Source organism: Triturus cristatus, chromosome 10, assembly GCF_964204655.1.
Source record: "Triturus cristatus chromosome 10, aTriCri1.1, whole genome shotgun sequence".
Classification (NCBI taxonomy): Eukaryota; Metazoa; Chordata; class Amphibia; order Caudata; family Salamandridae; genus Triturus; species Triturus cristatus.
The window spans coordinates 803,771,820-803,795,264 of record NC_140593.1 but is presented as its reverse complement, the minus strand read 5'-3'; the positions used below and the strand labels follow the sequence as shown (position 1 = coordinate 803,795,264).

The following is a 23,445-nucleotide window of genomic DNA, read 5'->3' as shown; positions in this document are numbered from 1 at the left end:
ACGTGTTTCAAATATCAGACCATTTGGTGCCATTTTTAAACAGTCGAGAACCTTTCTTCATTGCAATATAACAACAAATTACAAAAATGTACAGAGGGGGAGTGACACAAGCATCTTATTTCAGTAAAAGATAATGTATCACCATAATATTTTCTACACTTTAAAATCATATTTCACAACCATCGCAAACAATGGTGTGCTCAAAGCACTAAACAGGATGGGAATACAAAGTCTAGCAAAAGAGCCATGAATAACATATTCCTTTAAAGTGAAGTGGAAATCAGTTTTCTGTGACTGCGTACATGACTGCTGTGTCCATTTCAAAGACTCTTACCTGTATGAGCTTCATCCCAACCAGGTGGAATCCCTTTCTCTCAAAGCGTCGGATGATCTCACCCACCAGGCGTCGCTGGACACCATCGGGTTTGATGGCCAAAAAAGTGCGTTCATTGATCCCCGTCCATGCTGAGGGAAAGGAGAGACAAAATAAGTTAACTAGAAATACAGACCGAGCATTGGTAAAGCCAATAAGTCTTACCTATATAACAAGATCACCAAGCTATTAGCTTTGCCAATGCTTGTTTGTAAACCAAAAAAAACTATTTCATAATACTGGAGGACAAGAAAGCATATATCTTAAAGAATCTTAAAATTGTACACTGAATTCAATATATCAATCTTTATGAATGAAGGTTTATTTTTCAATTATGGTTCACTTAAACTCTAAACAGAATTTAAAAACAATAAGGAAGTTTAAAGGAAAATGTTTACACAGGTCTAATTTACTTTCCACAAAACTAAGAAATGAAACATGCTCTAGCCATCTGGTCCTCTTAAGTAGCCCAGGGTGCATTTTTATCAACCTCCAGGAGAACAAGCATTTGCAATGCAATAGGTCTCGCATTTGCAAGAGATTGAGTTATTGGCATTGTAAATGACAATGCCTTTTGTCTATGTGTTTTGAGAGCCTGCAAGCAGTGTATAAACATGCACTTTGCACTTATAGCCCTTGCTTACGAGAAGCAAGGCTGGCAGTAAAAGAGGCACAGTTACTGCCAGCCTTGCTTCTTGTAAGCAACAACTATAAGTACAAAGTGCGTGTTTACACACTGCTTACAGGTTTTCAAAACATATCAATAATAGGCACTGTCCTTTACAATGCTAATAGATCAAACTCTCGCAAATGCGAGACCTATTGCATTGCGAATGCTTGTCTTTATCACATATGACAGTGTCTTCCAATACGTGCTTTAGGGCGTTTACTGTACAAAAACAATGTAATGTGGTAAACGCTTCTTAGAGGAAGAGCCACTGCTAGCACAAACACTAACTTACACACATCAAACCCAAATAGAATCATTTACATGCCACTCCCTCATTAATCCCAATTCACAAACCCAACAGAAATAACACCTCATGCGTAACAATGCGCATTCTGCAATATGTCAAAACATAGGCATCACAAACATTATCCCGACACAAGTCAATGTATCTCAAAGCTGTAAAAGTGTTCACCATTGCCGCCACATACAGCTTAGCGCACCACAGATTACACCCACAAGATTAGTGGCTCTTGCAGTTTTACACCAATCATCCTGCCTCTACACACACGCAGAACACAACCCCTTCCTTTACCTTGAAAGAGCACTTCCCTCTCTCAGCTACATGCACAACCCTCCACTTGCCCCCCAATCCCCATCCCAATCAACAAAACCTTAAATCAGGAAATAAAGCCTTATCACAATGTTATCACTCAACCACTCTAACATCATCTTCCACAATCTGGTAAAACGTCTCTACCAAGCTCGTTGGTAAAGATAAATCCCTCACACCTCTTGAATACCATAATTATGAAACAAAACAAAAAAAGTGCCTACTAAATTCATAGGTAACACACTTGACAATGTCTTTACCATCATGAATACAATTAAAACTGGCACTATTTGACCCTGGAGTAAGATGAGCATGCTGTATTGTCGATTTTAATCCACCAGAGACAGCCCAAATGAATCAAACATTAGTATCACTCATTCAGGGCACCCAAGCATTTGAAAGAAATTATGCTGCCACAGCACAATCTGTTCCAACCAAGCATAACGCCACCCAACATTTATACTTGTGCTCCCATGAAACTGTACAGACTGAAGCAAAAGCCTCTACTCTCTGGTAAAGCCAGGAACCCACTGGCAGCAAGCTCTCTGCCGTGGTCAAGATGACCTATTATTATTTAGCCATCAAGAATCCATCCATCAGAAGCTGTCAAACACTGCCTTTTCTCAACACTGCACCACACACAATAGCAGATTTAATAAGAAGTGCAACACCATCAATGAAATAGAGAAGATCGAGCAGCGCTGTAATAGCACAAACAATCAACACCCCTCCCAATCCTCCTTGCAAGGTCCCAAAATAGACCCCTTTTAAAATGTTCACATTTTCTGATCTCACACGCGTCTCAATGGTTCAATGCGTCCATTATAGGAATCTGTATTTGACTCTATGGTCACAGCTTCCAATTCAAGCATATCTATTCAGCCTTTCATCAAACTGAGGACAATAAATAGTACCACAGAGATGGGTAACAAACATCCATTATCTATTAAAGGCACAAACAAACATGTCTTACAGGCAACCTACCAAGCGCTTTGTTTCTCACCCTCTAATGTGCAGAATCTAAGTGTTACTAAGGTCTGAGCCACGATCTGGGCTAAGGCTCGCCAGAATGGTGTTTTCCCACCTTTTGGAACATGAGAGAGGCTTGGGGTACAATCTCATTCTCTGTATGTTGGCTTCTTTTGGCTTAGCAGAAGTAGGTGGAATGTGGACATTTTAAAAATGGTATAGTTTTAGCTCTGGTTGGTAACCTGCATCGCTCCTCCACTTCTTTCTTTGTCCGTGAAGCCTATGTACGCAGTGTAGACAGTATTACTGCCTTCAAGAATGTGTGGTTGCTGCTCATGTCACCAATTCCCAGGGTTTCCCACTGGCATCTTACTACTCATTTGACAGCATCTCTGCCTTGCGCATGTTTTTTTTTTACATATTTATATAGCGCGAACTCGACCCGAAGGTATTGGAGCGCTTTACATAGCACCGTATTTACATTACACATTCAGGCACGGGGAGATTAAGTGATTTGCCCAGAATCACAGGATGTCGACGCGGCCTCGAGGCTCGAACTCTGGTTTCCAGCACCAAAGTCGGCAGCGTAGCCGACGGACCACATCCTCATTGCCATGTGGATCACTGGGCCTTCTCTGATTGATACCTTTGTATGTTGTACATGCACACATCACTACCCTGCCCCTCCGGCTAGGATGGTTCTATGTTGTTGCGTGTCAGTTTTAGTACTACAGCCCCCACCCGGACTACCTAGAACGCAGACCACCCGGTTAAATCTCTCCCTCTTCCCCAGGCCTCCAGCATAATACAAACCATGAAACGCAGCACGCAACCTGCACAGTAAATTATAACTGCCAGCTAATAACAATTACATAGTGAGCTTCTCTCCCTCAGCTCTTCCTCCCATCACACTTTTAGGCGCTACGCCCCAAGGTAAGACCTTGCACCTCTCTGGATACACACACCAAAATCTTCCCACATTGAATGAGAATTCAATACTCCGTCAACCACGCACGCCCCAGCAGTGTAGCATACTACCCGTCGAAAATGTGCTTCAACGACCCATGCTATGAAGTGATGTGTGTTAATGCTGCAACACAATACACAGACCTGCCAGCTCACAAGATGCCACAATGTAGCACATGTTTTCGACTACCTGCAAAATCAAAGAGAGGCAGTGGAAAGGAGCTGAAAACCACCGCAAACTGGGGATTTTAAGCTTGTTCTGGAGGCACTAAGCAGCCGGTGTCCATTAGAAGCGGTGAAAACATCCCGGCGACTGCCTTGATGACCCTTTGTTTTTTGTTTTTTAGGGAGGGGGTGGGGTGCTTGGTGAGGGGCAGTGTGCCCCTTAGAGAGCTCCCTGCATCAGGCCCCACCCCCTCTTCACACAGTGAAGTTATTTTGTAAGTTGCAGGTACCAATACAATGTGGAGTCGAGAGGCGCTATGAGACGAGAGGCGCTATAAGACGCAGTGCGCCTGATGAAGCGCTTCCCTCTTTGACACCCCACTTGTTCTCTCAGTCTTATGCATCATTTTTGATAACACCCCGCTCACTATTCTCACTATTAGTAGAGGCAGTGAGCAGGGCCAGTTCGGTGCCAATGAATGCGCAAGGCACCTGGTCCGAACCGCTACTGTGCCATCCAAGCATCTGTTTTATAATGTACTACTACTCCCAGGCCACAGGCCGAGCCACTTCACGAAATCTTCTTAATCAAGACCGGACCCTGCCGTGCTGCGTGCATAGATTAGGCTACACACTGAAGGTGCTTACAGCTGTGGAACAGCAGCTTGTTACACTGCTTAACAAAACAAGAAGTACGACCGAGGAACCCTAAGCCAAGAGGACGTGCGGGCGACGGGGAAGCCTCCTGGGAAGGTGGATGGCTCTACCATGCCCAAGAAGACAGAGCACGTCATCGTTGTCCCGCCAATCTTCGACTTCGACGAGCTCTATCGAGCCCATATGGCAAGCAGCTTGAACGGGAGCACAACATGAAATGGAGACGCGAGGAGCTACAATGTCAAACAAGCGCTTGCCATGACGTATTTGCTCGGCTTTCTCGCCTGCTAAAAGGTTTCTTGACTTTATGGGCCATGTGTTTGGCCCCATAAAGATAAGAAACCTTTTGCGACGAACGCAAAGCAGGCGAGGCCGTCCAAATGGGACGGGCGAAAAAGCCGAGCGAATAGGTCACAAGGAGCTCTTTTCCAATGGCTGGCCACCGTTTGGCATAAACGGTGACGCCAGCCAATGGAAAAGAGGGGCAGGGCTTAATGCCCCTTACAGAAAAATACCCATATCATTAAATCTCGCCAGCGAGACTGCGCATGCGCGCAGCCTACGCCAGGCGAGACCTAAAAAACATCTCCTTTTCACTCATGCTAATTACACCTTGTGTCACAAACAGCAGCTGAGATTGCAGCCGCTGGCCCCTCCCAGGACCGTAAATGCCTTTGTATGACAAAGACCTGCGCATGTGTGCAATACGGTGAATGCAGGAAATAAAACAAAAAACAACCTTTTAAATTCTCCTCTTTAGTCATACCCTGGGAAAAAACACATGTTGCTGTGTTTTGAGAGACAAGCTGGAAGCGGTGAGGCGAATCAGAGCGCAGAGGCAGCTCTTTGGGGGTGAGGGTGGAAAGCATCACACAAGGAAAAAGAAAAGAAAAAATACATGCCCTCTCATGGAATGCTGAATGAAAAAGAAATCCGTTCCAAAAATGTGTGCAGTGGAAGGATACAAGCCTCCAAAGAATAGTAAAGAGGTTATGCTCTAGAGGAAGAACAAAGAAAATAAGATGAAGGCAAGCTATTTACTAAAAAGCACACAAATGAGAGCGACCACAGGGCCACCCAATAGTAAGCAATGGGTATGCTCTTTGCCCACTGTATGGTTTAGATATGTTCCACAAGGGCATTTCGGTAAGCGAGACCTGAAAAGCATTACGTCAAAGCCTTGACATGTGCAGCTAAGGTCTCGTACACTGGTTAATACCCGAAAACACTGATGAGGTAATTTAGACCAAAAATGTATAATCAAAAGGAGAAACACATGGATAAACTATATTTGAGCTGAGTGCTTGCGTTTTTTTGACTGACTGATTAGAGTATTTGTAGAGTTTAAACTGTGAACCAACGGGGTATACTGGCGCTGTAGGATTCAACTGAAACATAACCCACTGGAAGTCTTAAAGAAAAGAACAAGCAAAATAAAACATTAGTAGTATTTGCTCTGATTTGAAATGTTGAGCAAATAAAGGAATGTTATTTACTGAAGGACAAATAATTTTCATTTGATTGAAGAAAGGAAGGTAAGATATTCCAAGTTTTTGCTGCAAGAAAAGAAAAAGATCTACCTCCTGCTCCAAACTTCTTAAAGGATGGGAAAATAAGAAAGTTACTTCCTGATGATCTTAAAAGCTGGGTGGAAGTGTAATAACCTGATTCGTAAAAGGCTAAGTGTACTTACTATACACATTGCTTTAAAAGTGATTCACTCAGTCACATTTAACCCATTTAGAGAGAGATGTGTAAATGCTTTGGAGATTGAAAATCAATCTAATGGCTACATATTGAATTTGTGTTAACCTTTATAAAAGAGTTTTGGGAGATACTTATAAAGGGCTTTGCAATAATCTAACTACAATAAAATGATTGCTTAGATCATAAAATGACAAGCGTTTTGGTCTAAGTACGGAGTAATCTTTTTCAGCACGCTAAGATGGAAAAGACATGATGACAAGATTGTATTAACTTGTGGGCGCAATATCTGCTAATCGTCAAATTAGGACTCTAAATTGTGGATTTCGTTTACTGCTTTGGGGCCGTGTCTAGTTCAGCAGGCCAATAATTCATTATATCTGAAGGGCTTGATTTGCCAGCAGAATCTCTGTCTTTTCTGCGTTAACTTCAAGAACATCGGATGACATCCTGGATATAGCTGAAATAAGACCAATACAAACGTTTTTAGGATTTGATGGTGTAGATTCATCAAGACTCACCATAGTCTGAGAATAACTGGAGTACATTTTAAAAATGATGCTGAAATTATATCGTACTCCTGAAGTTTTATCTTGGAATGATGACAAAGGGTGGGAGAGACTGCTTGAGACCTATCTTTTGAACAGGTGAGGATCCCATTCAGCGCAGCTTTTCTCACACCCATTTCATATAGATGATCTATTAATGTACAATGAGAAATAGTATCAAAAGCCGCTGACAGATCAAGCAGGATGAGGGCTCCTAACCCCCAATCTGCCGGCACTGCTCAGTCACCCAGAACTGCTGCCAATTCCAATTCAGTACTGTTTGACACTGAAACCCGACTTACGAGGGTCCAGTAGCTTTATTTGCCGCATATGTTCAATACGTTGGGAGTTCACTTCATTTTCAAACATTTTTATTACAAAAGGCATTTGTTAGATAGTTCTGTAGTTGTTAGAATACACTGGATCGGCTGTCATTTTTTAAATAGAGGTTTCCATAAAGCCTTTTTTTAACATTCAGAAACTGAATCTAATTCTTGCAAAGTGCTGCATGAATACTGAATCGAGGATAAGGTGCTCTCCTCTAACAAGTTAACGGAATAAGCTGGACAACGGTCTAATGAAGAGCCTTAATGAACTGCATTAAATGATGAGTTTCACTTTCTAAAAGTAATTTACATTTTGTAAGAACAGACCATCAAAGCTTAGATTGCATCAAAGGTGTTTTCTAAATTATTGGATTGTGACAGTGATTAATGTATCTTAGTGACTTTCTAATGAAAGAACGGAAATGGTGTAACCCAAATGCTAGGAAGCAGCAATAGTGTTTTGGCAAGTCAGGATTTGCCAATGAATTACTAACTTTAAAAATCTCTACAGTTGAATTATGGGCATTTATTATTTGAGCCGCATAAATAGAAGTACGTGTTGAACAAACGAATGAATTGTAGTACCAAAGTACAGCCTGATAGGCTGAGGGGGCTGGCTGAGGAGTAAGGCGATCCGACAAAGTTTCTGAGCTTTGTTTTACCAACTTAAAGGGTCTTGTGAATACCAAGGTGTTGACTGATGAAATTGAGCGTTATGACCTTTGGTAAACCGAACTAGAGCTTTTAAGGTAGTTGTTAACAAATGTTAAATTGTTGACGTGCCACGGGAATATGTTTACTTCTCATGGATAAGTTTTAGGCCAGTTTATGATCAGTTTTGGTTGGGGAAAATGTATCCCAGATATAATATGGATTCCCTGATGTTTGAGGTTGTGATTGAACTCTCTCTTAAGCACCATAAAGAAAATTCAATTAACAGATGGTCTGTCTAAGGGAGGTGAGCTTATCCAGAAATCACAACAGATTTACTGTTCCTGAATACCAGGTCAATTTTTCAACTTGCTTCATGAGTGGGAATTTATACTTATATAGTTGGCTTAAACATAAAGACTGCTATGATTCTAGGACGTCTTTTTTAATGTCAGGGATGTCAACTGTGATGTTAAAGTCCCCTAATATAATTACCTGATTTGGAGATTTCAGGTGGCATCAAAAAAATCTCTTGAGTAGATGCCGAAATTTGTTGCAGTACATGGTGTCCAGCACACAAGCATACATGTTATCAATACATGTAAGGGAATTGAAGTTTTAATCCTATTAATCTACCTTGATAAAAAGTTTCAAACTTAATAGTAGTAATTTTTAGATCCTGCTTAAAAACACTGCTAAGCCTCCTCCTCTTATTTATGCAGGACAAAAATCGTTTATAAACAATTTCTGCATTGGAAGCGTTGCGCGTCCATGTTTCAGTGGTAAAAGCAGATATTAATTTGTACTTCAGATGTCCACTTCTTTTTTTTATATGTAGGTAGAAATAGAATATTAATTAGTACACCTTTAGAGTTGTTAGTGCCTCCTTAAATGACTAGAGGTGAGATAAACCTATTTCTTGGATGTCTGTTTTTAGATGAGAGGAGTGTTCACAAGCTTCAATGTAGGGATAATTTAGAAGGTCATGGATTTTGAGCTTTTTCAGATTAAGGGATAAAAGAGTTTCCATTAAATAGGTACGAGGAAGTGCCACCTTCTCCATTGGAAAAAAAAGATGCAGCATGGCTGGCATGGGCCGCATCCAGGCGCAGATGGGCTAGGTTTGGGCATGCATCTGCTCTGCAGTCATTCGTAAGTAAACCTGGGTGATCTGCACATTGCAATAAGGTCAAACCACAGGCACTATCCAAAATGACAGCTCTAATGTGGAACTAGGTAAAATATATCAAGATGGAAGGCAGAAGTACATAATCCAATAAAACGCTCTTCCACAAGAGGAGCAAATATGGTCATCCCCAAGTAACCCTGGGTGATTTGCACATTGCAATAAGGCCAAAACACTAGCACAGCCACTACCCAAAATGACGGCTCTAATGTGGAACTAAGCCAAGTAAACCAAAAAGGAAGGCAGAAGCTCATAACCCAATAAAATGCTCTTTACATAAGAGAAGCTGACCGAAGAGCAGGGAAGAAGCAACAGAAGCACTAAATACAATAAATTACAGTGCAACATGAAGCAAAGAGCATGTATGCTATCTTCAAAAAAGCGCCCCAATGAAGGTAGAAATTGCCTACACACAATAAATGAATTACAGTAAAACGTTAAAAACTCAAATGCAGTATGCCAACAAAGAGTCCCACTGAGTCTGCCCTGCAGCCATCCCTAAAGAAACCCTGAGGGGTGATCTGCAGTATTGTTTGTGCTGTGTACACATGGGGGCAGAAAATGGGGAGGACAATAAATCTAGTATCTTAGACCATTGTATATTTGTCATTAGCATATATTTCCATTTCTGCACAGGCAGTTACCACCACCTAAAAGCTGGTAGTAAACTGTTGGGTAAATCACGAACAAGCAGAATGTGCAGTCAGGCACAAGAGGTAAACCTGGCAGAAATACTGACTATGCCCGTGTTAGCACTGCTCCATTGGTTTGCATGATATGGTATACTATACCAAGCAGAGTTGTACGACTGGTAAATCGGGAATCCTGTACAGGGAGAGATCTATTAGTGTGAGAGATTAGGAGACTCTCAGGATCAGGAAAAAGGTGGTTAGTACCGCCGAATATGGGAAAGAGGATACAATCTGATTGAGATCAGACCTCCAAGAGTGGAAGGATGAAGAATTAGATTACATGATGCATTCATTTCTTTCCACAACTGGACAGAGTGTTCTGGGATTAGCAGGGTGGAGAAACCACTCCTAATGCACAAGGAAGGCAGCTTTTGTACCACAATGACGGAGACACAGTGGAGGCAAGATGAAATCTCCGAAGATTGAAAAATGGTGGCGAGTCATGTTACTCCAAGACTCCCAAGTAGGTCCAGAGTTATTCTATCCAAACAGGGAGGAGAACGGGGCTTGTGCTAAGAGACAGCACTGTCCACAGCATGCTCGGCCTAGTCTGGTGACAGTGACTGGCTTGTGCGGGGGGGAAGGGGGGCGGGGGCGCATGTCTGTGGAGGAGTACAATATGCTGCAGACTTTCTACCAAACCTGGTACTAGGCCAGAGGTATCACAGAGTGCAGACATGTGCTAGGTGGACCCGTGGGGGAAACAAAAGGAACAGCCCTCAAATTGACCCAAAACTTACAGTCCAGTATGTTTTTCGAGACATGTTTATACAGATGGCCTTTTTCACTGCCATGGAATCCACGTTAATTTGAATCTACATATTTATTTAAAGTCAATTATTTGTCATGTTCGGAGTCATACTTTATCAGGGGTCCCTTTCCTAATTTCGTGACGATAAAGATCAGAATCCAGCACCTAAACTACTCTTTATTAGCAATGTCTTAAAAGTATTGTCGCTAGGTTGGATGAGATTACATGTGCAACATACATGCTTGCTTGCACTCACAAATCTGCTTCCCGTGCCTGGCTATGCGCACACATAAATCCTGGCATGGTCAGCACCAGCACTGTTACAAAATACACAAGCATTGGCATAGCCAATAGGTCTCGCCTTTGGGACCTTATAAGTGTTTAGCCATGCAACAGTTGCATAACTAAACACTTATAAGGTCCCAAAAGCGAGACCTATTGGCTATGCAAAGCGGCTCTGCGGCCGCGAAAGTGATCACGATCAAACATCAAAGCGGCCGTAGGGCCGCGAAAGTGAAAGTAATCACGGTAAAGCTCGGCGCCCGCGCACATGCACTGTAGCTCTAGGCTGGCCTGGTAGCACTTTTTGGAGCCCTCTCAATAGGTCTCGCCAGACCAGCGCATGCGCTGGGTCAGGCGAGACCTAATAATGCACATGTAAGAGGTAAAAAAAAAAGAGGGGGGGCTACACTGCCAGCAGATGCTTCTCTACAGCTACTGGAAATACTTTTGGGATGTGTGCAATTTGTGCATCTCTATAGTTAGCACTGAACCTGCAACGTAATCCACCAGATGGAGGGCACTGCCAAAATAATGTGTGCCTAACTGGCATTTTGTGGTGTCTTCCTTCACGCAGTGACTACCTTCATATGACATATATAGCTCATTGAATGTGCAGCAATCTATGATCAATATTCCTCACACGGTTGGTGCCCTCTATTGCTTGAACTACTCTTGCCAGATGTGTGATCATATACCAATTGTAGTGCACACACCATGTCCCTATAAATCTGGAAAGTTATGTGTGCTTCTCTAGAGCCAAAAATGCTCAGATTATGCCATACTACTGATGGCATTGCTAAGGTGGTCTACGTTAATGAATGCTCTAGCCTAATAAATGCCTTTTAGAAGCTCATGCTGAAAACGCGCTATGCCTTGATGTGGCTTCGGCCTTACGCTCTCATCCGAGAAGGGATTTTGGAGAGGCTGATCATATAGGGCCAGATGCATCAAAGGGTGTTGCCCATTCTGTGTCTATGGGAAAATGTGTTCATGCATATGGCCCTTAGACACCAAGGACTGGATTGAATAAGACGTTAAGCAATGCTAGTCATTCTTTAAACAGCATCATGTTCCTCTCCTTACACTTTCACAGTGCTCAACATCTTTACAATCAGCTCATCTGTACCGAACTGCCAAACATCCCCACACTCTTCAAATAAAATAAAAAGCAGTGTAAGCTCCCTATTAAATTCTGGTTGCAGTAAAGCTCCGCTTTAACTTTTGCCTCGATGAAGACCTGGAACTCAGGAATCGCAGAGGACTAACTCTTTTGGTTGCTTTCATAACTGGCTTCATGGAGGTGTTGAGCTTGGAGGTGTCAAGTCCGGGAAGCACGTGATAGCAGTATAAAACAAGCATTGTTAATGCAATTGGTCTCGCATTTGTTTGAGTTGGAGCCATTGGCATTGTAAATGGCAATGTATTTTACCCATGTTTTATGGAGTGTATGTATGTGGTGTGTAGTGGAACTATGTGGTTTGGACTGGATTAGTTAGTTGTGTAATTGTGTGGTGTGTAATTGTGTGGTGTGGATTTGTGTAGTGTTATTATGTGGAATGGTGTGCTGTGGAAATATATATGATTAGCAATTCTGTGGCATTCAGTGTAGTGGCATTCTGTGGAATTGGATTGTGTGTTGTAGAGTGTTAAGTAGAACAGTTTAATTATGTGTTGTGCTGTTGAATTTTGCGGCACAATGTGGACTGGTGTGGTGTGTATTGGATGTATGTGGTGTGTAATTGTGTTGAGTAGTAGTATGTGGTTTGGTGTTAAATTATGTGGTATGAATTTGAAATGTGTGGAGCTGAATTGTATGGCATGGAACGGTGTGTGTATAGCTTTGCGTTTATGGTGACGGAAAAAAACAAATGGGTAGGAGTCAAGCATCAGATCTGTGTGTTTAACAAAAAAAGGAAACAGTTGGAGCTATTGGCATAGTAAATGTCTCTTACCTATGTGTTATGGATTGGAGTGGAAGTGTGTGGTGTGTGTCAATTATATGGGTTGGATTGGACTTGTTACTTGTGGTATTGTGTGGTGTGAAACTGTGGTGCGGATTTGTGTGGTATGGTGTGCAGTTGTATTAAGTGGATAGTAATTATGTGTTTTTGAGTGTATTGGAATTATGTGGAGTGGGGCTGTGTGTAATGGCATGTAAGTATGTGGAATGGTATTTTGTGTTAGAGTGTTTCGTAGTGGATGTTTAAAGTTGACGTTATGTACAATTGAATGACTCTTTTAAAAAAAGAATTAACAAAAAATGTATTCTATTTTTTTTGTTCTTGCAATGCTGGAAAGCTCTTCCTGCCTGTTGTAATGCTTGTTTGTTATATCTTTTATTGTTATGAATGGAGGGACATAAACAATTGGAGGTTGGAGTCTAAGAAATAGTACCTGAATTACAACACAAGCAGCGGACAGACACTAGGAGAGAATCAACAGATGCCAGATTCCGAGGGCACACTGAGGTGGTGCTAAGTAATGCTTAAGTGGTGCTGAGGTGGTGGTGTGCTGGTGCAGATGTGATGCTGAATGATACTCAGGTGGTGCTGAGTGATGCTGAGGTAGTGGTGTGAGGGTGATTCTGAGTGTAACTGAGGTGGTGCTGAGTTTTACTGAGGATGTGCTGAGTGACGAGGTGGTGGTGCTGCTCTGGTGCTGTGTTAAGGTGATGCTCTGCTGATGCTGAGTTGCTGCTGAGGTGGGGCTGCGTTGGTGGTGGTGCACTGATGCGAAAATGGTGCTCTGCTGATGTTTATGTTGAGTTGTGCTGCGCTGATGCTGGGGTGGTGCTGCGCTGGTTCTGAGGTGGTGACCTGATGCCGAGGTGGTGCTGAGTAATGCTGAGGTGGGGGTAATGCACTGGTTCTGAGGTGGTGCTGAGCTGGTGCTCAGGTGGTGCTGAGTGATGTTGAGTTGGTGCTGTGCTCAGGTGGTGGTGCACTGATGCTGAAGTGATGCTGCGTTGGTGCTGAGTTGCTGCTGAGGTGGGGCTGCGTTGGTGATGGTGAACTGATGCTGAGTTGCTGCTGAGGTGGGGCTGCATTGGTGGTGGTGCACTGATGCTGAGATAGTGCTGTGTAGTGCTTATGTTAAGGTGGTGCTGTGCTGGTGTTGATGTGGTGCTTCTCTGATGCTGAGTTGAAGCTGCACCTGTGGTGGTGCACTGATGAGGAGGTGGTACTGGTGGTGAGGTGATGTTTAGGTGAGGCTGAGTGATGCAGATTCCCTCACCACCACCACCACCACCCTTTAACAGTGTCCCTTAAGGCTCCATAACCACTAACGTTCAGATGCATTGAATTAGTTATAAAGCACCACTCATACCAGTGTAGGGTGTCAGAACACTTTGCATCACACACAAATTACACAGAGGCAATTAATCATATGTGTATAAATTAGCGTAAAGAAAACGTTACATAAGACAGAGGACTACAGGGTGTAGAAGTCATAAGTCATGCATAATGGTAGGCAGCATTGCTAAAGAGTGCTTGGGCCCCAGAAGCACAACTAAGAATTGAAAACAGAACACCAGAGTTGGGGGTTCTATTGAATAATAAGAAGCGATTTCTACCCAGATTAACTTTTTTTGCAACATTAATATTTGCTCTAATCTATACTTTGCAGTGCATGCAGTTCTTTGATGACAGTTATAAATTCACTGTTCTATGTTAGGATTTTAACTTATAAGCTGCATGTAACAGAAAAGCAGTAACCCACGTACCTATTTACATGTTATGCAATTTGTGATCTGCATGGTACACTTTCTTTGCAGCCGGCATATTACCCTCTGCACTACCTTTCCATGAGTTAAAACAACTTCCACTAGACAACTCCATCTCTCCAGCAAGAACATTAATCACCGGAGTTATCTTGACCTTTTTATTGTCTGGAAATTGCTGGAGGCCAGGAACGTGTTAGCCAGTGCTTTATAAAGCAAAATAAACTTGGAAGCATTGCCCCTCTGGAGTCAGTATCCAGAGCGATCGCACTGAAACATTGCCTCTCTGAAGTCAGTATCCAGTGAGATTGCACTGTAACATTGCCTCTCTCAGAAGTCAGTATCCAGTGCAATCGCCCTGCCCTTGTGCTGGCCCTGCGTTCTTGTTCTGCATTTATTTAATGTAGTACATTCAAATGCACATTTTACAGGGGACATTTTTCCAGAAGGAAACATTTTGGCCTCAGCGTTAAACCGACCAGGAGAGACTTCGAACTTCTCAGCCAGCACCAAGCACAGGTTCTGGAGGGGAGGAAAGCACACAAGCAGCATGTATATTAAAGTATCAGCTGAGCACTGATTTAATGGAACTGAAACAATGCGCTGTGTTCAAGTAGTGGTTTAACTTTTTACATGATTTAGAGCTGCAGTAGCTAGAAGGCATGGCTGGCTGCTGCAGGCTTCGGACAGGAAGGACAAGACGAAAGCCAGGGGGGTTTCAAGGGACCCGTTAAAGAGGCAATCAGTGCCAGTTATAGCCTTGTGGGGCCCAGAGCTGCTGTGGTAGTGTTTTTGTGCCTGTTTCTGGGGGAAATTAAAGGAGGCAAACTCAAAACCACAATAATTAATTGCTTGCATTCCAAGCCAGCCTGGGAGCCGCCTCTGAGAAGAATACAAGAGAATGCCAGCCACATGGAAAGAACTGGGAGGGTGAATGCTGCAATAAAATTTAGGCAGCTACATCTGAGCACCCACAGTGTAACACGAGGTTGAAAACATAATAAAATAGTCTCCCCACAAGCAGATCAACAGAACAAAGCGTAATGATATTGTACTAAGTCCCTGCTCCTTGGAGGAAAAAGGAGGGACCAAAGAGGCAGGACTGGCCACTAGTAAGCAAGGATTTTTAAAGGACATTGTAACAATCAAATGAGAAGCAAGGAATTACATTTGGCCCACAGAGATGTATGTATACAAGAGGTCGTATGATACTAAAGTATACAAGCGGTAGTATGCTTACACTCGACCTAAATAGAATGGCCTGCATACCTTTAACTTTGCACTTTTTTCTAATAAGATTATTTGCATCAACTTGATTTATTGTGTAATGAGAGACTTTACTTCACACAGTGTAATGATTTTGTTCCTCGAAAATTAAACACAAAGCACTATCCTATCGTATGGTGTTAAATGGATGAATTGCACTATTCACTCGGAAAACCTGTATTCATACCCGGGTTCTGAACCACAATTTGAGATCATAGTCAATTATTTTTCTTGATACAGTATTCTGCAAGTACCTACAAACAATATTATTTCAGGGTGTGGGCTGTGCAAAAGCCTCTCTTGCAAACCTTTTAATAGAATAGAACGTTGCTACATCCGCTGTGACAATATAGGCAACGCATGACAGTTAACTTGTCTCCTGATTCACTGACAGTACCTTTGTGGGGGGATGAGAGGCAATTCATGAATACACGAGATCATGTTTCGAAACTATCACTTCTAATAAACAGAATTGAATGCAGTGATACAGACTCATACTTCAGTGTTACGTTGAAGCTTGTTAAAGGAATTCGCGTTTGCAATTATGAAATGTTTTTAATCATACCATCTCAGGACGTTTGTGGCATGAATTGCATGCCAAATATTAGAACAACTGAGCTTGTGCTTTGGCTCCTACAGCCAAGTCAGGGGAAGGGGAAATCCTTTACAGAGAGTCATTTTCTCTCTGGATTTCCATTCTCTTGTTGAAACTCAGGAGCAGCAACATTTTTGTGGTGTCACCAAGGCTTTAAGTCGAAGCTTTTTCAATATATGTCATAGTTACTGCTTATTTATCTTATGCAACTAACAACCATTGACAAAGCCAATAGTCGTGACTTGTTGTAGGTATGATGTTACTTGTATCATATATATGGATGCAATGATAGACACAGCAAAATAGAAGTCAGGCGGCACACTATTCTAAGCACAGATTTATAGCTTACGTGTTTAAGCCACGCCCATAATTACATTGGCAACGCCCCTTTGAGAGACACCCTAGTTTTTTTCATCCCATTTAAAGGCCGGAGCTTGTCCCTCTAGTAGTTCTGATTGCCCACACGGAATGGTTTGATTTGGGGCTGGCTTTATTTATCTAGCATGCCCCTCTGTCATTGACACTGCTCATGCAGTGGATTTGTGCTCCACAGCAAGCACTGCTGTGGAGCACACATGCGCTGCACGAGCACTGCATGAGCTTCTCTGGCTCAGATTACTGTGTGTGTTGCCACGGCTTTAAGTGGGATGAAAAAACTGGGGGGGGGGGTCTCAATGGGGCATGGACAGTCTAATTAAGGGCGTGGCTTAAAACACTAAGCAAAAAAATGTTTTAGCTTCGTATAGTGTGACTTGTATTTTGCGGTTTCCGTCATTGCATCTAGATGTATGATACAACAAGTAAAATTATACCTACAAGTCAGGACTACTGGCTTTGTCAATGGTTGCATAAGATGAATAAGCAGCAACTATGGCTTGTATATAATATTGAACAAGCTTCCACTTAAAGCCTGGTGACACCACGACAATGTTGATGCTCCTGCGTTTCACAAAGAGAAGGGAAATCCAGAGAGAAAATGACACTCTTTCGAGGATTTCCCTTCCCTTAGAACGCTCACCTGGCATGACATCATACCTTGACTTCTCCACCAGTGAGAAGTGAGCAGCAAGCAGCGCACATCGATGTGCCTGCTGTCACTGCAGTCTGGAAAAAAAACGGACCGCCTGTGCCAGGGCAAAAAACAGAGCCCGATTGAGACCCGTTTCGAGGACCCCTTTAAACAAGCATTTGCAATGCAATAGGTCTCGCAATTATAAGAGTTTGAGCTATTGGCATTGTAAAATTACAATTCCTTTTATTTATGTTTTGGTCTTAAAACAAACAAAAGGCATTGTCATTTACAATGTCAGTAGCATAAACTCGCATAAAAGCAGTGTGGGGAGTGCAGCAGTGTGCGGCGTGCAGCATTGTGCGGCGTGCAGCAGATGTGGGCAGTGTGCGGCGTGCAGCAGTGTGCGGCGGGCAGCAGTGTGCGGCGGGCAGCAGTGTGTGGCGTGCAGCGTCATGCAGCAGTGTGTGGCTTGCAGCAGTGTGTGGCGTGCTGCAGTGTGTGGCGTGCTGCAGTGTGTGGCGTGCAGCAGTGTGCAGCGTGCAGTAGTGTGCGGCGTGCAGCAGTGTGCGGCGTGCAGCAGTGTGAGACGTACAGCAGTGTGAGGCGTGCAGCGGCATGCAGCAGTGTGTGGCGTGCAGCAGTGTGTGGCGTGCTGCAGTGTGTGGCCTGCAGCAGTGTTTCGTGTAGCAGTGTGCGGTGTGCAGCATTGTGCGGCATGCAGCAGTGTGCGGCGTGCAGCAGTGTGTGGCGTGCAGCAGTGTGTGGCGTGCAGCGGCATGCAGCAGTGTGTGGCATGCAGAAGTGTGTGGCGTGCAGCAGTGTGTGGCGTGCAGCAGTGTGTGGCGTGCAGCAGTGTGTGGCGTGGCGTGCAGCAGTGTGTGGTGTGCAGCAGTGTGTGGCGTGCAGCAGTGTGTGGCGTGCAGCAGTGTGTGGCGTGCAGCGGCATGCAGCAGTGTGTGGCGTGCAGCAGTGTGTGGCATGCAGCAGTGTGTGGCGTGCATCAGTGTGTGGCATGTAGCAGTGTCACGGTTGCAGCAGTGTGCGGCGTGCAGCAGTATGTGGCATGCAGCAGTGTGTGGCGTGCAGCAGTGTGTGGCGTGCAGCGTCATGCAGCAGTGTGTGGCTTGCAGCAGTGTGTGGCGTGCTGCAGTGTGTGGCGTGCTGCAGTGTGTGGCGTGCAGCAGTGTGCAGCGTGCAGTAGTGTGCGGCGTGCAGCAGTGTGCGGCGTGCAGCAGTGTGAGACGTGCAGCAGTGTGAGGCGTGCAGCGGCAGGCAGCAGTGTGTGGCGTGCAGCAGTGTGTGGCGTGCTGCAGTGTGTGGCCTGCAGCAGTGTTTCGTGTAGCAGTGTGCGGTGTGCAGCATTGTGCGGCATGCAGCAGTGTGCGGCGTGCAGCAGTGTGCGGCGTGCAGCAGTGTGTGGCGTGCAGCGGCATGCAGCAGTGTGTGGCATGCAGAAGTGTGTGGCGTGCAGCAGTGTGTGGCGTGCAGCAGTGTGTGGCGTGCAGCAGTGTGTGGCGTGGCGTGCAGCAGTGTGTGGTGTGCAGCAGTGTGTGGCGTGCAGCAGTGTGTGGCGTGCAGCAGTGTGTGGCGTGCAGCGGCATGCAGCAGTGTGTGGCGTGCAGCAGTGTGTGGCGTGCAGCAGTGTGTGGCGTGCATCAGTGTGTGGCATGTAGCAGTGTCACGGTTGCAGCAGTGTGCGGCGTGCAGCAGTATGTGGCATGCAGCAGTGTGTGGCGTGCAGCAGTGTGTGGCGTGCAGCAGTGTGTGGCGTGCAGCAGTGTGTGGTGGCATGCAGCAGTGTGTGGCGGCATGCAGCAGTGTGTGGCGGCATGCAGCAGTGTGTGGCATGCAGCAGTGTGTGGCGGCATGCAGCAGTGTGTGGCATGCAGCAGTGTGTGGCGTGCAGCAGTGTGTGGCGTGCAGCAGTGTGTGGCGTGCAGCAGTGTGTGGCATGTAGCAGCGTTACGCGTGCATCAGTGTGTGGCGTGCAGCAGTGTGTGGTGTGCAGCGGCATGCAGCAGTGTGTGGCGTGCATCAGTGTGTGGCATGTAGCAGTTTTGGCCTTTAAACAACATGTCCTCCCCATTTGTAGGGTTTCTGTGCTCTGTGTTAGGCAGGCTAACCATTCAAACCTGCTCTGTAAAGCTTCAACATGATAAAAGCCCCGGCACCTCTTTGGTTACAAATTAAGCACTAGGAAAGTGGCTGTAGCCAAGACACTATTGAATTTTAGTTTATATGCTCTGTGTTACGCAAACTAAATAAAGACATATACAGTGTAAAGCTGCTGCCTCATCAAAACACCGGCACTTCCTTTGTTACAAATTAAGCACTAGGAGGGTGGCTGTAGCTACGTGTTTGCAGCTACACACAAATAAAAATAATAACGTAGCTCCACTTTAGTTCATATTTATGTTTGTGTCTATAGAAATATCAACTAATTTGTCCACAATCACAGGCTATTAAGCATATTCAGACATTAAAACCTGGTTTCAAAACTCGTAGGTTAGCAGTAGTGGACTTTAAAGAACATCCCCTCCCCATTTTTCCGGTTTGTGTGCTCTGTGTAAGGCAGGCTAAACAAAACAACATGCTGTGTAAAGTTGCCACCTAATCAGAGCCCCGGCACCTCCTCTGTTACAAATTAAGCACTGGGAAAGTGGCTGTAGCCAAGCCACTATTAAATTACAGTTTATGTCCTCTGTGTTACGCACAATAAAAAAAAAGTATGGCGTGCAGCAGTGTGTGGCGTGCATCAGTGTGTGGCATGTAGCAGTGTCACGGTTGCAGCAGTGTGCGGTGTGTAGCAGTGTGTGGCGTGCAGCAGTGTGTGGCGTGCAGCAGTGTGTGGCGGCATGCAGCAGTGTGTGGCGTGCAGCAGTGTGTGGCGTGCAGCAGTGTGTGGCGTGCAGCAGTGTGTGGCGTGCAGCAGTGTGTGGCATGCAGTAGTGTGTGGCGTGCAGCAGTGTGTGGCGTGCAGCAGTGTGTGGCGTGCAGCAGTGTGTGGCGTGCAGCAGTGTGTGGCATGTAGCACGGTTGCAGCAGTATGCGGTGTGCAGCAGTGTGTGGCGTGCAGCAGTGTGTGGCGTGCAGCAGTGTGTGGCGGCATGCAGCAGTGTGTGGCGTGCAGCAGTGTGTGGCATGCAGCAGTGTGTGGCGTGCAGCAGTGTGTGGCGTGCAGCAGTGTGTGGCATGCAGTAGTGTGTGGCGTGCAGCAGTGTGTGTCGTGCAGCAGTGTGTGGCGTGTAGCAGTGTTACGCGTGCAGCAGTGTGTGGCGTGCAGCAGTGTGTGGTGTGCAGCGGCATGCAACAGTGTGTGGCGTGCAGCAGTGTGTGGCGTGCATCAGTGTGTGGCATGTAGCAGTTTTGGCCTTTAAACAACATGTCCTCCCCATTTGTAGGGTTTCTGTGCTCTGTGTTAGGCAGGCTAACCATTCAAACATGCTCTGTAAAGCTTCAACATGATAAAAGCCCCGGCACCTCTTTGGTTACAAATTAAGCACTAGGAAAGTGGCTGTAGCCAAGACACTATTGAATTTTAGTTTATATGCTCTGTGTTACGCAAACTAAATAAAGACATATACAGTGTAAAGCTGCTGCCTATTCAAAACACCGGCACTTCCTTTGTTACAAATTAAGCACTAGGAGGGTGGCTGTAGCTACGTGTTTGCAGCTACACACAAATAAAATAATAACGTAGCTCCACTTTAGGTCATATTTATGTTTGTGTCTATAGAAATATCAACTAATTTGTCCACAATCACAGGCTATTAAGCATATTCAGACATTAAAACCTGGTTTCAAAACTCGTAAGTTAGCAGTAGTGGCCTTTAAAGAACATCCCCTCCCCATTTTTCCGGTTTGTGTGCTCTGTGTTAGGCAGGCTAAACAAAACAACATGCTGTGTAAAGTTGCCACCTAATCAGAGCCCCGGCACCTCTTCTGTTACAAATTAAGCACTGGGAAAGTGGCTGTAGCCAAGCCACTATTAAATTTCAGTTGATGTCCTCTGTGTTACGCAAAATAAAAAAAAAGTATAAAGTGTAAAGCTTCTGCCTCATTAAAACACCAGCACTTAATTGTTACAAATTAAGCACTAGGTGGGCGGCTGTAGCTACGTGTTTACAGCTACACACAACAAGTAACATGATACCTACAACAAGTTAGGACTATTGGCTTTGTCAATCGTTGTTAGTTGCATAAGATAAATTAGCAGTAACTGTGGCTTGTATATAATATTGAAAAAGCATCCACTTGAAGCCCTAGTGACACCACGACAATGTTACTGCTCCTGAGTTACAAAAAGAGGCACAAGAATCCAGAGCAGACATGGTGAGTAAGTTGGCTGAAGAGGTGGGGGTGGCAAATGGTGTTCACGGGCGCTTTGATGTCCTCAGTGGCCGCGCGGCTCACTGAAAACATCAAAGCGCCCTCGAAATGTAAGTGATCGCAATCGCGATCACACTGTGTGACAGGCGAAAGTGAAAGACGAGTGCTTTCAGGCTGCCAAATGGTGCGCGCGCCCGGCACACATGCACAGTAGTTGGCGGCCTGAAAGCACTCGTTTGCACTTCCAAAAGTGCTTACTATAAGTCTCGTGCTTACTATAAGTCTCGCCAGAGCAGCGCTAAAGCGCTGTCTCAGGCGAGACCTAAAAACTGCCGGTGCTGAGACCCGACCCACTTAAAGCCCTATGCGTTGCTATCTGTACTCGACACTGCTCCTATAGTTTATGCTCCTGTCAGTGGCTGGCCGAGAAGGCACTGCCCGTGCGTTAAGAGCTTTGCTCTAAAATTGGAATGCCATGCAATTGAATCTCTCTATCGCTGGTGCCCGGTCCTTCTTAATGGGATTGCTTTTGCACAACCCAAAGCACCTATGGCTGGCATGCAACGTGGGTTCGCATGTAGGGCTCCGTAAAAGTAACGGTGCTCTTGGCGCTAACAGTGTCTATGCATCGTGCGCACACTAATGTCTACCATACATGCAGCATATGCCCCTTAATAGTTGGCAGAGCTTTCTATTTCTCACCCACGGGGAAGATGTGCGCGAAGAACGTCAGAACTAAGCAGATCATGGCGGTAGCTTGAACAAAAGGGAAAGCATGAAACGTGCGCGCGCACATTGAACTCAAATGCACTACAGCCGTGAGCGGAGCACGTATCCCTAAAAGGCGGAGAGCAAAGCGAAAACACAAAAATAGGACAACAACAAAAGCATCCTGTGTGAGGAGTGCACGGCCATGTTTGAATGATGCTGCATCTTGATGGTACGCTAAAGTTGTGCGTTAGAAATCCACGAACATTTAACTCTGAAACGTTTCCATATCTTTAGCATTTATACTGCCCTAATAGAATATTTCTAGTTCCTCAAAATTCCACCCACTTTATGTTTGAACGGACAATTTATTATACAGCTATAATTCTTTTTTTTTAATTCACATCTTTGATTTCCTTTCTGTTTGATCCAGGGTAGAGCTTCTTTTCATGGCTTCAACGCGCTTTTTTGAAAACTTTCCGACCTCCTCGGTCGACATGCCTCCAGTTCAGCAGCCTCCTCCCCAGCCTGAGAGCATGTAAATGAATACCCACACAGGGACTTTATGTCCCTGTTTCTCAGCATACAATCACACACAGTTCTCTGATTAAGTCATAAATTAACAACCACGCCTTAACACCTCTCAGCAATTGACTGCAATTCCCCTATTGAGTCGCCCTGAACCGCAAGGGTACAAGCCCTGCCAAATGCCACGCATCAGGCGTTAGATTAACGCATTTCAGTGCGGTGATCTGCATCACCGCACTGAAATGGTGAGTCACGCATTATAGGCATAGCGCCTGCCTGGCTGCCAAGCCGTAGCGCTTCTATCCTAATTGAAACTAGCTGCCATGCCAGGGCGCTGTGTTCTGGCATGCAGTCTTGCTAATGGAAGCAACTTTAATGCGCATTAGTGCTTTTCTACTGTCTCCTGTAGTCCCCAGAGGCTGGCGCATGCGAATTTCCCTCATCGGCTGCGGACTGCAGCAGGCTGTGACATTTCTCCCAGCTCTGTGTTAACTGGCAGCTCCTCATGAGCAGGGATCTCAGAAGCGAAACGTGCACTAGGGCAAGTTAAACGTCGTTCTTATTTGGTCAATTAAACTGGATCAACCCTGCAATGACAGCCGCAGCGCTCTGGTGGGTTACCGACAGTAACAGCAGTTGGGCATATGCCATCATGGGTGGCCCCGGGAGGGCCGAACTGAGAGGAGGCCTGGGGGGAACCTGGGGAATAATGGTGGGAGCGGCAGGAACCGGTAGA

At 45.0% G+C, this 23,445-nt stretch overlaps 1 protein-coding gene across 1 annotated transcript in view; it reads right to left on the bottom strand.

Moving 5' to 3' along the window:
• Positions 1-22,286, bottom strand: part of NME3 (NME/NM23 nucleoside diphosphate kinase 3) — a 149,327-nt gene extending 127,041 nt beyond the window's left edge. The window contains exons 1-2 of the mRNA XM_085628363.1: positions 22,176-22,286; positions 335-465 (exon numbers count right to left, since the gene is read on the bottom strand). Of these exons, the coding sequence (XP_085484489.1) occupies positions 335-465; positions 22,176-22,269 (225 nt within the window). The 5' untranslated portion in view covers positions 22,270-22,286. The remainder of the gene's footprint in view (positions 1-334; positions 466-22,175) is intronic.
• Between the last annotated feature and the right edge of the window lie 1,159 nt (positions 22,287-23,445).